This window comes from Archocentrus centrarchus, chromosome 12 (assembly GCF_007364275.1).
Source record: "Archocentrus centrarchus isolate MPI-CPG fArcCen1 chromosome 12, fArcCen1, whole genome shotgun sequence".
Classification (NCBI taxonomy): domain Eukaryota; kingdom Metazoa; phylum Chordata; class Actinopteri; order Cichliformes; family Cichlidae; genus Archocentrus; species Archocentrus centrarchus.
Genome location: NC_044357.1, coordinates 12,411,414 through 12,427,779, shown reverse-complemented (window position 1 = coordinate 12,427,779; position 16,366 = coordinate 12,411,414). Strand labels below are relative to the sequence as shown.

At 38.7% G+C, this 16,366-nt stretch overlaps 1 protein-coding gene across 4 annotated transcripts in view; it reads right to left on the bottom strand.

Annotated features, from left to right (window-relative positions):
* The window catches only part of rgs3a (regulator of G protein signaling 3a), a 159,127-nt gene that overhangs the window by 57,995 nt on the left and 84,766 nt on the right, over window positions 1–16,366 (bottom strand). For all 4 annotated transcript variants that reach the window (XM_030742067.1, XM_030742061.1, XM_030742060.1 and 1 more), the window contains 2 exons: window positions 15,217–15,260; window positions 260–394 (listed from right to left, as the gene is read on the bottom strand). In XM_030742067.1, the coding sequence (XP_030597927.1) occupies window positions 260–394; window positions 15,217–15,260 (179 nt within the window). The remainder of the gene's footprint in view (window positions 1–259; window positions 395–15,216; window positions 15,261–16,366) is intronic.

The following is a 16,366-nucleotide window of genomic DNA, read 5'->3' as shown; positions in this document are numbered from 1 at the left end:
TTTTCTTGTAAGACACTAAAAAACTTACCCAAAAAAATGTAAGCAGGTCGATATGTGGAAATTATGACAATATGAACTACAGACAAGGCTTTTACATTTCTGGCATTACTGTGCACAAAGTGTGTGGAATTCACAGGGCATCTGTGATGGGGGTTAGCACAAATATATGCATTCCCATGTGCTCATGTGTTTACTGATTCATCTCTGGCCTCAAATGAAATTGGAGATGCTCCTAGATATGTGTGTCCATGTGTCATACCTGTTCAAAATGCGGAACGGGAGGCTCCCTCCTGTGTAGCTGGAGCTGCTTGTCAATGTTGTCCTTCAGGCACTGACACACACGGCGCTTCTGGTCTGCTGAATAGGCTTCCAGGCTGAGCAGGCAGTCACACTTCTGGAGAGAGAGAGACAGAAAGAGGGAAAGGGAGAGGGGAGAGGAGCAAAAAGGGGTGGAGGAAAAGAAAGCGGGCAATTACGCATCTACTGTCAAAGAAATGAAGAAGCAGTGTCTCCTGATGCTCGGATAGTGAAAGACAGTCGGAGCGCAAGAAAATAAATGGGTATTACAATATAAAGAACATAAAGTATAATTTTTTAAAAAAGTATAATAAAAATAAACAATATTCAGGTGTTCTGTGAACTTTGTTGTTAGCACAGAATCTGGCATGACCCCCCCGGGAAGCAAAATGCTTGCTTTAGTGAAATTGAATAAAAGCCAACATCCACATTAGGCAGAATTTGATATGCTGACAAAATGATTGTCAAGCTGGCGCTCCTGAAAGAGTACCAATCAATCCCTCCCCGGGAAATACACGAGAAAGAATCTGACGAGTGCTTAATTGGTTAAGAGTTGGCAAACGTTGGTCCAATAACTTTTCACTCAAAAGGACACAAATACGTGTTGTACATCTAGAATCTGAGATTGAAGACCTGTGACCGTTCTCAGTAGTGAACACATTAAACACTCAGTGGATTAATGAGCCCATTAGTTTTTTGGCCATGATTCCAGAAATGCATTTTTGATCAAAGATAGACTGTGTAAAAAAAAAACAAAAAAAACATAAATAAACATTTTTTTAAAGAGGGGGAGAAAAGGGAGAAGAGATGCTTGTGCCTCTCGTGATGTTGAGTTTTAGCTTCGTCACTTCCTGTTTTATTTTGAAATCTCTGTGATGTTTACTTTTTTCTTTCTTTCTTTTTTTGTTCCTTGTTTGTTCTTGACTTGTGTTGGAATTTTGCCTGCTTTTGTTTGCCTTCACTGCCTGCCTTTCTGTGTATGACCCCTGCCTGGATTAAAGAACAGGTCTTAAAATGCCAACTTTGACTACACATGCTTTTTTGTTTGTTTGTTTGTTTGTTTGTATCCAGTAAAATAATGAATTCCTACATGATGAATAATAGTTGAGCTCCCTCATGTTATTGAGATTTCTCTATATAGTTTTAGAGCTGAAACTGAACTTATTCTTGACTTTGACAGACAAGGAAAAGTCCCCTTTTTTTAATCTTACATTCTTACACAGTAATTCTTAGCATGCACTACTGATTTGTGTGGACGTTGTATGTTCTAAGTGGTTATTCTGGCCTTATGTGAGTCCAAATGGTGTCCATCTCTGTGCATTGGTCATGTGATAGACTGGTGACCTGGCCAGGGTGGTACCCCCATTTGACCCTTAACTGAAAAGCAGTTAAGGAAATGGATGGATCGATGCCTGTAATCATCTAAATGGGATCTCTATGCAAAAACAAAGTGTGTGGTTCTCCACCATTCACCAAATCACTGTTTGTGCACATCCGCTCCTCTCACCAGCCTTTGCTGATTTTTCACTGAGGCAAATTTAAAGAGAAGTCACGATTATTCTTTTTTCTGATGAATATGAAAGGAACCTTTTGTTTTCAGAAACACTGTTTTCCGATTTCTCCTGTTTCTTTCTCTTTGATAAATTCCATTTACCTCGGCTGCTCAGTTTCCGGCAATGTCAGGGAAAAACATTTGTGTCCTGACATTTCTGAGCACGACTCAGGCTATAAATAGGATTTTTTCCATTTTGTACAAGTCTTCAGAGATTGACGGAAGTCCTTGGGGCTTTTCTTGATGCTCACTGCCCTGGTCAGTGGAGAATGAGGATGCTAGTTTGTTTGCTTGTCTCCCGGCTGCATGAGACTTTACATCCTCTACTATGTTTCTGTCATTTGTCCTGTTGAAGATGAGGATGGTGCTGTTGAAGGGTCCAGTGGTGAAAAGTGCTTAGTGTGGTTAAAGCTTTGTCATTGTTCACGTTGCTGATGCAGGTAAAAAGGCACTTCCTTGCTTCATGGCAGCAGTGTGTCAATGAAGGGCATTGTTAGTCCTTACACATACTGAGAACCCCTTCAGTGTCATTTTTTTAAAGGTGTAGGGTAGAATATTATGCAAATGTCTCCAGCCATCCCTCATTTCTTTATATTTGGCCTCCAAGGAGCCAGACAATTTTTTAAAGTGGTCTTGAGCAATAGTTCTCCAGGGTTTCTGGAGGTCTTGCAAAGCTTTTCATTGGACATTGGCTGCTTTTTCACTCATTTGCAGCCCAGTCCTTGAAGAAGAGTTTGCCTTGGAATAGGTAGTTAACGACACAAAATTGTGTATTTTTAGCTCTTTTTTTTTTCAAATCTAACCACTGAAAACAAAAATATAAAAATGAAAATGTAAAAATAGCAGTCCTAAACAAGTAGCAAACGCCTGTCACTGGGCTGAAAACTCTTTGATTTATGCTACCAGAAAAAACTATATCAACCTTATACAGGTCTTTGTCACTGTTTTTTTTTTCTCATCTGAGAAAATTCTATTCTGCAACCCTACTCTGCACGTCAACAAAAAGTCACTTAAGAGATACTTGGTGCATTAAAGCATGACGATAGCGGATACTGGCCAAGTGTCAGCAGGTGACAACTGGGGAGTGAGAATGTGTGAGCAACTCATATCTGTAAGTTAATGTCAAGAGTTATATTTAAAAAAGAAAAAGAAGAGAAAAAGATGCTGTAGTAAGAGAAAAAAAAAGGCATTTCTATCTACAATGAAGACATAAAATGACATAAGGAAAAGAAGGCGGTTCAATAGCAAAAGAATTTATGATATTGAACCTGACATTTTTCAGTTGCACCACAGCATGATGAAATAGGGGCTTTTTCAGAGCAGACAGAAATCAATGTTAATGTTCTCTGATATCCATCATTTGGACTGAATCTGAGTCTTTAAGGGTGCAACAAAGGCCACAATGCTTGGAACACAAGCACGCGCACGCACACACACGGGGACACACACAATGAGTTCGATCTAAACAACAAGCCTCTGGGCAAACCAATACCGCTCAGTGAAAAACTCATATTACTATTTAAGGTCTAAGGTTGAGCTCTCATGCAAAGCATTGCATGATATTCCTCATGCCAGGAAAGGTCAGCAAAACCTCTTCAAAAACCTGATTGAAGAGAAGCATGTGTGGCATTCAAGATGGAAATAATCCTGCATTCTCTGGTTCCTGAAAAGCATACGTTTTGGATATTGTTTATTCGTGACAATACTGTCCCAGAAGCAGACATGCACCTGCATCCACACACATCAAGCAGCCTTACCATCTGTACGTAGCACCAGTCTGAACTCATTTTATAAATATAATCTTAGTGTAGGGACATATTTAGAAGACATAATGATTCAAAAATAAGAACAAAAAGGCTTCCAGCTGGGACAGTGACTCATTGCACACGTCTCAGAACTGCAGGAAGGCTTACATTCCTAATCTGTCAAAGAGAGGGAGTGTGTATGTTTACACAGTCTTAGTTGTGTAAATATGGGACACACGATACATATTACACTGTAAGACACTTATTGGCATCATGCACATTTTCTTTTGGGCGTAACATGTAGTCACTCTTACTGTGAGGAATAAAGCATATAGGGCAGTGCATTTCCTTTCCCATCCTAAAAATGCAACACGGTCTGTGGGGAGACTTCTAATGATGATTTGTTTGTCTCTGGCTATCAATTTCGGCAATCAATTTTCATTTTTCTTGCTTATATTTGGTGTGCCATTATTACAGATATATGAGCAGTACCGTTAAACTGTGTATTATTGCATCTATCAGGGGCTAGTTTCCCTGACAGTGAATTGTGCATCATTGCATTACAATAGCTAAAAGAATCAGTCACGCCAGTGAACTGTTGACAGTTCACAGATTGCATGTTTTGGGCAGGAAACGTCAGGAGCCTGCTATACTGTTGCCACTGCAATCTATTTCACAGAGCTGTCTTTTAAACAGATTTAAGTGCCATCTCGCTTTTGCAGTGCATCCACTAGGCCTATATGTCTTTTGGGGCTGCAAATACCATTTAAAGCGCAACTAAACAGAATGCAATAAAGTCATACTCTTGGAACCAAATCACATTCAAAATCTGGACTGTTTTTAAGTTCAAAAACTTGAAATCTTACTGACTATATGGAAGCAGCACTTTATTAACATCCTTCTTATGGCTATTTTGCTTTTTCATCAGTGGCCCAGGCAATGGTAAACCAAATTAAACCCTTATTATAATAATTAGCAGAACAATTAATAGAGTTACTGTTTTTGATATTCATATCGAAAACAGTAAACAGTACCGCCCACCCCAACAAATTAGCAAAATAGCTCAATATCCGTTACTTGGGTCCCTACACTAGCTCGCTTTGTTGATAAATCCACCCTTCCAAGAGATAAACATAAGAGCTAATGAAACAAAATTCAATGAATGGCCACTGGCCTGCCATGGAGTGGCTAAAAATACAGGCAGCATTTCCCCTTAATCAGATTGATTAAAGTGCTCCCTGGTTGAAGTCCTCCCCCTGAGCCATCTGGCAGATGAGTTTTCAGTGCACTGGACTGCTGTCAACACAGCTCACCTAAACTGCTTTGGCACAAGTTAGCATGGTTTCAATGACAGCTGATGTCTTTCCTTTTTCTTTTTTTTTTCCTCTCTTTTTTCACACCACCTGGTAACAGTGGTTCTGTTGTCATGTGCTAAAGATCACATACTGGTTATGAAGGCTCAAAGGTGCAGTTTGACATTTTGGGAACACTATTAATTTGTTGTCATTCAATAACTTGGATGAGGAGAGCAACAGCGATCTAGTGATTCTGAAAAACACAATGCTAGAGGTACTACCTCCTGCCTTCCAGCCTTTACAGTTTAGGTTTTACCAAGTATAGGGCATAGCTTCCTTTTGAGGATAGACTTATGAAAGCTGAATCTTTATTCTCATGCACAGTCATGTGAAAAATAAAGTTTTCACAGGACTATGCAGGCATGTGAAAAACTTAGTACACCCTTTACTGCTTCCATAGGAAGTAAGAGGGTAAGCAGTGGGTCACATGAGCCAAGGTGTGAATCCTTTCGCATCACCATGCCATCATGTGAGTGGGGGTTGATACGCCTTCGAAGGGATCTCAAGACTGGGTTGTACATGACTGACAGTTGTTCACAGTGGACATAGATGGCCTCCTTTACTCTCTCTCTCAAACCATCTGTCTCCTCTGTCCAGAATGTGAACGTTAGAGGAAGTCCTCTGGAGAAAGGACACTTTTTCCAGAGGACTGTTATCTTTCAGCATGAAATATTGCTGCGGCCTTGTGTTTAAGTACCACCATCACATGTCATCATGTGGAAATCCCTGCAACAGTATACATTCATGTGAAAAAGAAAGTTTCCACAGGACTCCTTGCAGTCTTGTGAAAAAAAACTCAGTGCAGCCTTCCTGCTTCCAGAGGAATTAAGAGGGTAAGTGTTGACTAATTGCTAAACACATGTGACACATGTGACCTCATCTATGTGACCTCATCTATAGTTTTGGTAGGTCTGGAGGATTCAGGTGTGTGTTAATGCAATGCCACGATTGTCCCAGAACTGGACACCCCAGCAGACTATGAAATTCTCACAGAAAAAAGCAAGAGCTACATCTAAAAATGCTATGCCCATATGGAAACATGGTAGGACTAAAGACATCTGACAATGCGAGATTTGTTTGTAGGGTCAACAAACAGTATTTATCTTAACTTTCTCCATGCACTTATCTCAACTTAAGCCCAGGTCACTGGCCAGAACAGTAAAACTACCTCAAAATCCATACATACTTCTTCAGTAATACAATAAAGAGATTTGCATGATAGAGAGATTGTGAAATATAAAATGTGAAGTTCCTGATATATCAAGTGTGACATCCAGCCAGACTTTTTTTTTTTTCTTTTTCCAGCATAAATCCTTATATGTCACCACACCAAGCAGCGTCATATCCTATTAGTCATGTCCCTTGCACTGGTGCTGAACATGTGACTCACTATGTCACAACTGAGTGAGTTACAGATAAAAACTACCAGCACGTCACTCTACTTAAATCATTACTGTCCTATTTAATGAAGCACAGGCCAACATAGACAACAGTTTTATGCCTGTATCCTTCTCTAAAAACCTTTATCTTCCCTACCATTCCTCTGAATTATGCTATGGGATTTCAGTTGTGGGCCATTGAGGGTTTGTAACTTTAGCATTTAATGCATTTATGGACGCAACATAACTGACATATGAACAAGAGCTAATGATAGTTAAGCAGCTAGCTGACTCTTGATACAGAATGCCCTCACTAATATCACTGGATGTGGAAGGAGCATGGCTCTTGGGATAGTAAGTTGATTATTTTTGCTCAAGACGGAAATATCTCAACATTTGCCGCACTGATTGATACATAATTTTCTACAGACATTGGTTCCTCAGACATTGCCTGTATACCATCATGCATTGCACTGAAGGAAAATGGCAAACGAAAGAGAGCAGTGCGTCATGACACAGATTGCCATAAACTATTTCTGTTTGCTAGTTTGGTGAAACACTCTTTGTAGAATATATTTTTTTCACAAAATATTTATTTAGGCCAGTTTCTACTTATCAGAGAAAATGATCTCAGTAGTGTCAGAAAGTGCTTTTTTTTTTTTTTTTAAATACATGGGAAGTAGGGGGATTAATGAGTGCATGCTAGTCTTGTTCTTACTCTTACAGCAAAGCACTATTTTTAGTATGAAGCAACAGATAGTATCTTGTGCCATGAAAGGGTCAGAAAAAAAGTCAAGTCTAGGTCTCATGTATGACTGTCTCGTGATGGTACCAAAGAATGGGCAAAAAAAAAAATATGTATAGAGTTTTAACTGGTTAAAACCAGTGAGTGGGTCAGTGTGTGTTTCTTTAATCCTGAAGTGCGTGCCTGTCAAGTATAGTCCAATCTAGTAGAAAACCAGCTAAAAACCAGGCTCTTGGAGACTGGATTTCCTCGCTCTTTAGTCTCTGTGGTGTTCCAAGCTTCTAGCTACTTGCCTGATATTACATGGGCTAAAAGGTAACCACTTACGGAGCAACTGCCAATAAATTACCCAAACAAAGAAATTCATGGATCAAGTTCTACATGAAATGTACAGAATGCGATTTCCTCTAGATTCAGTGTCTTTCCCACACTCTTTAATCTATTTCTAATTTGTTTGCCTCCTTTTCAGCTCAGGGCTCTTCTGTGGGTTGCATAGTCTGAGCTCCCACGAATAGAGCATGTAAATTGGAGTTCTTGGCCCAAGGCCCTTCCTAAAGCCACCAGGGAAGATGGTAAGCACATGACAGGCCCCACAGAAGTCAAGTACTGTTTCAAAAAGTTTTGTGCTTTTTTTTTTTAGCAGAAGTTTTGCATTCTTTCTATCACTACCCACTGAGTGAGTTCATTGATAAGCTAACTTCTTCTGTCTTTCCACACAACTGTGTGTTGTGCTTGCATTGCATAAGCGTAAACACTCAATGCACATAGGTCTTTTTTGTTAGTTTTTTTACATTTTAATACAATGTTCCATTTGATAGCCAAGTGTCTGAAAGTTGTTGTGAAAGCCTGTTCTAGTTAAGTACTGTAAGTATGTTTATACACGTGAAACATAAATTATTGATTAGGAAATTACTTCATGACTCTTCACCCATAAAAATCCATGAATAATTTAGATGCTGAATACCATTTGCTCTGCACCTGATGAAATAGGAAGATAAACCACAGTTTAGTACAGCTCAAGAGAGTACTTTGTCCTTGTCATGGATCTCACTGCAATCATTTTATTAAGATGAAGGTCTTAAAGTGATTAGACTTAGATGTATGCGCAGTCCTGCCAATCAGCGCTGGCATTTCAAATCAGACAGAAAGCAAAGCACACTTTAAGTTGTGACTCAACTTCAGAGAAGAGGGTACATCTCAGTTCAATTAGACCCCTGAGAGGCTGGACTCAACCTGGCCCTGTAATGAATAGCCATCATAAAGCCAGCATTATGCTGACAAGAGCCCCTGGTTGCGTATCAGTCATGCCCTGCCCTCAGACTGCAAGTGACAGCCAGTGTGTCATGCAGCCAATGATGCAGCTTAAAGCAAAGGGAAATTTAAATGCGTATCAAGACTCAGAAAAAGTCATACTGCAAAAAGAAAAGCATCAGTGAGTCTTCACTTAAAATTTCACTTTTATTTACTCTGTCCATAAATCCCATATAGACATTGCCCTGTGCATAATAAAATGAGAACACTTTACCTTTATTCTACAGGCAGTTTGCATAAATTCCATTTGAATGCATAACACTGTTAGCCTGATGACAGAGCTCCCTCGCTGTTCCCCAGCCTAGCCGCCCTCCACCACACTGTGAATTCACCTAGTTTGGCAGAGCCTGCACAAATCTGATCTCTTCTCTGTTATTCTCCGGTATCTCCACATGACTACAAGTGAACAAAAGACAATTATTATTTCTACAGCTGCAAACTCCATATTAAACACCATTTCTACGCATGGCTGAAGAGTGAAATTGTTCTTAACAGCTGACCAATGAGTAATATGGACAAAAGTAAGAAGACTAGTGTATGATCAAGGTGAGCAATAGTTTCAGTAGTTCTCACAGCTGTGCTTTGAGAAAATGGAGGTTATTTGTGATTTTAGTGTTATTAGTGTAGACTGGATTGCACTGCAATCTGACACTAATGGCAATTTCTGGGAAACAGCGGTAAATGAGAGACCATGCACTTCACTTAATGGAATTCTCAGCTTTCATTTGTTGGAAAAACTCACACACATTAGCAACTATTACAAGAACTATGCTCAGACAGAAGTTTTGGTACACTATAATGCAGCAGAGTATTATATATACCATTAAATATTCACACAGAGCCTCTAAATTTGCACAAATGCAGCACATCTTACCCCAAAGGAAAGTTCATACTCATACTAGACTATGATAAGTTAAATTCGGTCAGGAAAAAACAATATTTTTTTTGTTATCTATCATTCTTAATAATGCCACTTTGATTTCTGTTCTTGCCATTTTACTGCAGACAAGATAAAGTACTCTTGACACTTACATCTCCACTGTCAGATAGCAAGTGCTGCTGAAGAGAGCTCGCCTCCCTGACGAACCTTTTCTTAGGCCCAACTCGGTCAGCCAGGTTGCCCATGATCAGTCTGCGTTTTACCCCAATCTCATACACTGGCTCTCCTTGCTCTGTATGGGTTTTTTTTCATTTACCTACACAACTCTTCCCTGCTTCCTCTCCTCCTGCGTCACTGACACACTTACAGACACACAACTCACACTTGAATTTTCAGAGACACAGTTGCACCCTCCTGTCCCTCTATATACAGACACACACACTTTTTTCACATATAAATCTGGGTTAGATCAGTCCTGTTTTGAGCAAGAGCTAAAATAGAATGACCTCCAGCTATGGAGGAGAAGGGCAGGAGTAGACAAAAGGAAGGAAGAGGACGTAACAGTGTCAGGAGCAGAAAGATTAAGAGACGGGATTTTATACCTGTTTACAATTTCACGAGAAACATGAGCTTTTCTCACACCTGCAGAATGAACGTGTCTGTTGCAGTTTTATGGAAATCACAAAGAAAATTACAGTACAAAGAGACTTTATTAAACCTTATGAATTGCCTGGAAATGAAAAGTAAAGACAGCATGTGTCAGAAAATCATGAATAAAATGACACAGCACTGAAGATGTCTTTGCATTGAAAGTAATGTTGATTAAAGCTGGTAGCCGGGTCAGTTTCTGAAAAGTTCTGTTCATGTCTGCTTTTGTGCAAATGCTAATGCATTTGTGTATTTTTGTACATGTGTGCAAGTGCCCTATGTTTTTTTAGTTTACTAATATACTTACTAATATTTGTGTGCAACAAATAAGCCAAAGATAATGATGGTATTGAATCACAGCAGCAGCTACATCAATGACCCCAGTCAGTTTAACATCTCTTTAATCAATTCTTTAATCAGAAGAGCTAAGAATCTATCAGAAAGAAGAAGAAATGTGGCTGCTTCAATATTCATATGTATGAAAAACTTGTTTAACATGCAGAGCATCCAAGCCAATTAAGCATTCTACTCCTATTCTGTACGGCGCTAACTGTAGCTGCTCAACACACTGTTGCCCTCTGGTGGTCAGGAGGTACTATCTGTGTCTTTAAGCTTTCACTTTACACACCAATGCACCCTACTAAAGGGAACAGAACCACTCAATTGAGATTTATCAAGACTCTGATTAAGATGAATCACTTAAATATAAATGAGCACTGCAGAATGTGCTGCACTCTTTGTTTACAACCATGTGTAAACACAACAGAGAGCAGATAACTTTACTCCCACATACACACACGAGCCAGCTGTCATGTTGATAGTGCTGTGGCCTCTACCTAAGACACGCAATGCAGCTGACCCTCTGAAAAGGAAACAACGAATTGGAGAAGATCATCTCCCTTACAAATGCACACTTTAAAGCAGACACTGTGAATGCTGGGAAGGAAGTGGAATTCCACTAATTTCACCCTGAAAAACTGCAGGCCTTCTCAGAAAACCATATACAAAAAGCCCTCAGTAAAGTGAGAACCACAGAGTAGTGGCCATGAATAGAGCAAAACAAGAACAACCCCAGGCTTCATTTCAGCTGTAGACTTATAAAAAGCCATAACCATGTTGAGCCAATTATTCCTTAGCTGGAGTAATGACTTCTTTAAAAAAAAAAACAATACAGCTGTAATACCAAGCTACATACCTAAGGTCCTTAAGGTTTCTATAATGGAACTGCACTTGATTCAGGTGTTGTAGCTAACTGTGCATCCATATACTATTAGCTACAACACCTCTATTTCACTTTTATTACTAATACCCTTTAAATAAAACAATTGTTGCAAATCAGTTACACTTCCAAATTTACAGCAAGGTTTTCATTTCAAGGCTTTAAACCAGGATTTAAAGTACTTCACTGCACAGAAGCAGCACTGGTGAATTCTCCAACCAGCCTGTCATAGGCTCAGACAGTCAACCTGTCTCTATTACTGTCATGCAATGTCTCACTATTGCATTTGTCACCCCGATCACAAATTGTACAGAAACTAGAACAAGTCAGCATATCTAAAAAGATAATCACTGAGGTTCTGTTCTAGGGCTGATGTATTTCATGTTATAAATGCTTCCCTTAGGCAATATCAGGAGGCTCAGGAAACTATAAATGATTTTTTTTTAAGGAGATGACGAGTTCAAGGTGTTGGCTTGGCTTCCAATTCCCCACACAATGAACCCCACCTAACTTAGAGGACTTAAAGGATCTTCTGCTAATCTCCTCATGCTTGATACCACAGAGCACCCTCAAAACTCTTATGGAGTCCATGAATTTACAGGTTACAGCTTTCTGGCAGCACAGGGGGGACCTACATAATATTAGACAATTTGTTTTAATGTCTAGGTGAACTGTGAATTGGATAAACAGGAAGCTAAGCCAAGAAAATCTTGACTGAAAGCAATAACACAGTGGATTCCTGTTTGACAGCTGCCACATATATTGCACTGCATTTGGAAGGATTGTGGCAAGGCTGTCTGAGCTGACAGTAGAGGACACATATGGGACATATTTTAGGTGAAAAGTAACAAACAGCCTCACAGATATATCACACCAGCAGCTCAACACTGAAAAATGATAATAAAAAGTTATTTACAGCTGACATATAATCACTCATACAAATGTTTTTTTTTTAATGTTTTGTATGGTATCCGAAAACTGCCATTAACTTATTCAAACCCTCTTTCTCTTCCATTCTGTCTTATGTAAGAGTTTCTATTTATGTATGTTGTCTAATTGAAGAAAGTGAATAATATGGGAGCCTTTTCTTTCTTCTTTTATAACCAGTGGGACAGATTTCAGGCCCTTTTCATTATGTCTGGAATGTCAGAAAAAAAAAGACCCTTTAAAAGATTCATAAGCTGCTAATGAGGTTACGCAGCACATTTCAAAGCAAAAATAGTGTGACGAGATGTCTGTGAGTCTGTGCGTGCGTGCATCTCCCAAAAGGGGTGGGGTATTATACATTACTGTTACTCAGTGAAAAAAATTAACCAGATGAGCAGACACTGACAGCTAAAACAAACAGCAGACGGGTCACAGTGTCTGAGGGAAATAGTTTATATTTCAGTTTATATTTTAAATAACTTCTGACAACTCCAGTTTTTATTGTAAGAGGGGGGGTCTAGGAAAGCTGTGTTGAATAATGAGAGCATGAGGCGGCTTCAGAGCTATTCAGGACAACAAGCATGTTTGCAGTCAATAAAACAAATATTATATATATATATAGTGCAAAAGTCTTGAACCACCAACATTTCTTTATATTTAAGCATGTAAGTAAAGTAATACTTTTCACAGTCATAAAGCACTGTACACAAAAAAGAGTAATATAAACACAAAAATTAAGTGCATTAATAACCTTTCTTCAGTACTCATGCATAGCATATAGGACTGTGTACATATATGTACACAGAATAGTTTGAAATGGAGAGCACTGCTCCTTACTGAATGAATAAAGTCACCATCACAATACAACTTCACTAAAACGTCTTAAGTCAGAGCTTTTTCATGTTTTTAAATAACGTTAATATTGTGTGTAAGTTTTCGCGCAATCACACACACACGCACACACACACACACACACACACACACACACACACACACACACACACACGCACACACACACACACACACACGCACACACACACACACACACACACTTTTATTAAAAAAGAAAAATGGAACACTATCAGTCATGGAATGGGATAATTATTGAAGCAGTGTGGGATCATCTTGACAGAGAGCAGAACAAAAGCCAGCTAACATCCAAAGAAGAGCTTTGAATGTCCTTCGAGAAACCTGGAGAACTATTCCTGAAGACTACTTAAAGAAATGAGAAAAAAACTGCCTCAGAGAGTTCAGGCTGTGTTGAAGAACGAAGGTGGTCACACCAAATATTGACTTTCAAGCTCGTTACAATTGTACAAACTCTGTTTTTACCTAATATCCTGTTTTTCCATGTATGTTTGTGCATGTTTCAATAAATCAGTGCAATCCTATTTCCCATTTTCCAAGCAAAATATAAAGAAATGAGGGATGACGCAAGACTTTTGCACAATATGGGCATGATTTTTTTTTTTTTTTTTAAAGATCACAGAGTTTTTAATTGTTATAAATGTTTCTTGCACTATCCTGTACTTCAAGTCCATCAAGCAACTCCACTAGAATGGGGTTTCCTTTAGGATCTAGTTTCTTATTAAGTAAAATAAAAAAATATACTTTCAAAGCACCCTCTTTTATCATTATTAATTTCTAAACAATGTAGAAAATATTTAAACTGAACGCTCATTTTAACCTTTTCTGATCACAGGTTCCTTTGGCTGGAACAGCAAACACTGACACACTTTCTAGCTACTGTTTGTGAATATTAATTTGAATCATTCTATTTGGCAATGTGTGTTCCTGCTTGAGAAACAAAACAGGTAAAATGGTTTCATGATAAAATGGTTTCAAAGACAAACACATTTAACTTTTGCAATTGTGCCGTTCAGCTACACCCCCACCACCACCACCACCTTCTAAATCTGCATGAGTAAGTGCAACTTAAGCACTCTAAGGCATATTTTTATGCTCTGCCAGACAAGTTGTTGAAAAGCAGGATTAATTTGCAGGAAGGTTTCCATGTATTTTATTTAAGTCTTTCAAACATTTGCATAGAAATGGAGCTGCGTCATATTAATACGCTTAAGGGCTTTGATACAGCTGAATACAAACAACAGAGCGAGAGATGTGTGTAAGATGTGGAAGGAGACAAGGTGAAATGGTGGTAGAGGTGATGAAAATATAATGCATGGCAACATTAAAAGCATTGATGAAACTTGCTTTTTTACTTCCTTCCTGTGAACCTTGCAGGGTAAAAAAAATGCAATAAAGTTAGTACAGAGTGGCAGTGTGAGCAGCTGAAGACAAGGCGAGTGAATGACCGGGTACTGCAAGGATAACGGTGAGGTCATGTTTAATAAAACTGAAAATCGGACTAATTATTACTGTTAATTAGTAGCACTGATTAAAAAACTGAAGGTCTCATTTTAAGCCCCATAAAAGAAAAAACTGAATTATGATTCATTAAATGAAAACTCAGACAGGTATTCATGGAGGTCATTTATATTTTAAATATACATGAGCTAATTTCAGACCTCTGAGATTTTGTTATGGCCATGTAGTTTTTCTTTAATAAACACTGAAAAGCATTAGCCGTTAACATTTTTATTTCAATGATAATGCTGCATTTCCTTTAATCTCAAAATGACAGCCTGAAAGGTCTCGCAGCAGATGCAAGAAGTTATTATTTTTTCATCATAACTGCGCTGACAAGAAACCACAAAACAAATCACAATTCAAGCAGAGAGATACATCATATTTGACGCACGCATGTGTTAGATGAAGATAAGGTTTGCTTCTTAATATCTCAATAAAAGCTACTTTCGGCTGCTCCCTTTTTCACAAGGGGTCGCCACAGGTCGCATATTTGATTTTTGTACATTTTTACATAAGTAAGCATGTGCGAAAGTGTGTTTTTCAGTTTTTCTAGTTATGGAACAAATGTGAAAAATCACATGTGAAGGAGGCAGGTAGGTGATGGAGTCAGAACTAAGGAAAACACAGAGAGAAAAGACATTTTCATTAAAGCGATCTGCTAATCCTTCTTGCCTGTAATGTGATTTCCACCAGAGCCAATTGCCCCTTCTGGCTCAAAGTCCAAATGGGCTATTCACATTACACCCTCTGTAACACTCAAACACACACAAAAACACACTTTCTCTTACCTCCGTCATGTGGATAAGATAGAATCTCAGTTCTTCAGCATAATCTGGAAGACATATTAAAGAAGAGGTTAATTTTAAGTCCTTTTTATGTCCTTTCTTTTTTTTTCTTTTTTTTTTGCCCAGCCAACTCTCTACTGGTGTACATAAAGCAGAATTCTTGATGTCTGATTACGATAGTGCCAAAATACTTTTTCTTGATGGAAAGCTTTTACTGTAGGTCAGCTTTATAGACATCATCTCATAATTCACTGAAAAAGCGTTCTCTGAGACAGGACTCTGTGTCTGGAGTCAAGATAAATGGTTTTAATCGAGTGAACACACACTCAAACGCAGACCCTCAGAATTTATACATTGTGGTTCAATGCTGTGTTTTACTTCACTTAAGCAGACATATATCTGACAGACATATGTCTGTTTGACTAAACCTGATGGTACAATGGTAAGCTGAGTATGAACAATGAGCCTGTAAAATCAGGTGGGGATTTCCCTCATGTTTATGATGATCACATTTTCATTTTAGCCCCATTTCAGGTTAGTAGCACAGATCACCTATAAACACATTTCAACAGCCTACCCTCACCAGAAAAACAGCAAAAATACTGTAGGTCATTGCTTGAGGAGTTTAAAACAGCCAATGTTTACTGTGGCGACCCCTTGTGGCTGCCTAAATAAGTCCATGTAAATTATCTAGTCACTTTCACCTTTTTTCACACAAACCACTATTGAAGAGGAACTTGAAGCCAAGAAAATAAAGAGGAAGCTTTTAACATGTGGTCAGTGTCTGTCTTGCCCAAATCCATGATCTTTTCCTACACCTAATCAAGTAGTTGTCATCTAAATCTCACCAAGCAGAGACCAAAAATAATGAGTCAACTAAGTTTAAAATATGCCCAGGAAGAAAACCCTGGTCTAAGAAATACAAGTTGCCAGGTGCTTCACCTTATCCATCGTCTTAAAGGCTTTCCAGCAGAAAGACTTCTTGCCATCCATGTGAAAGCAATATTAGACCAGCCAGCCTGCAAACACTTTTTATTATATGGTGTTTTGAGAGTCATTGTGAAATTGTGACAATTTCTATGAGGAAGTGTTGCTGAAAGGTTATAAACTGATACACGTTTATTAAACTTCCAGGAACATGGATGAATTCAGA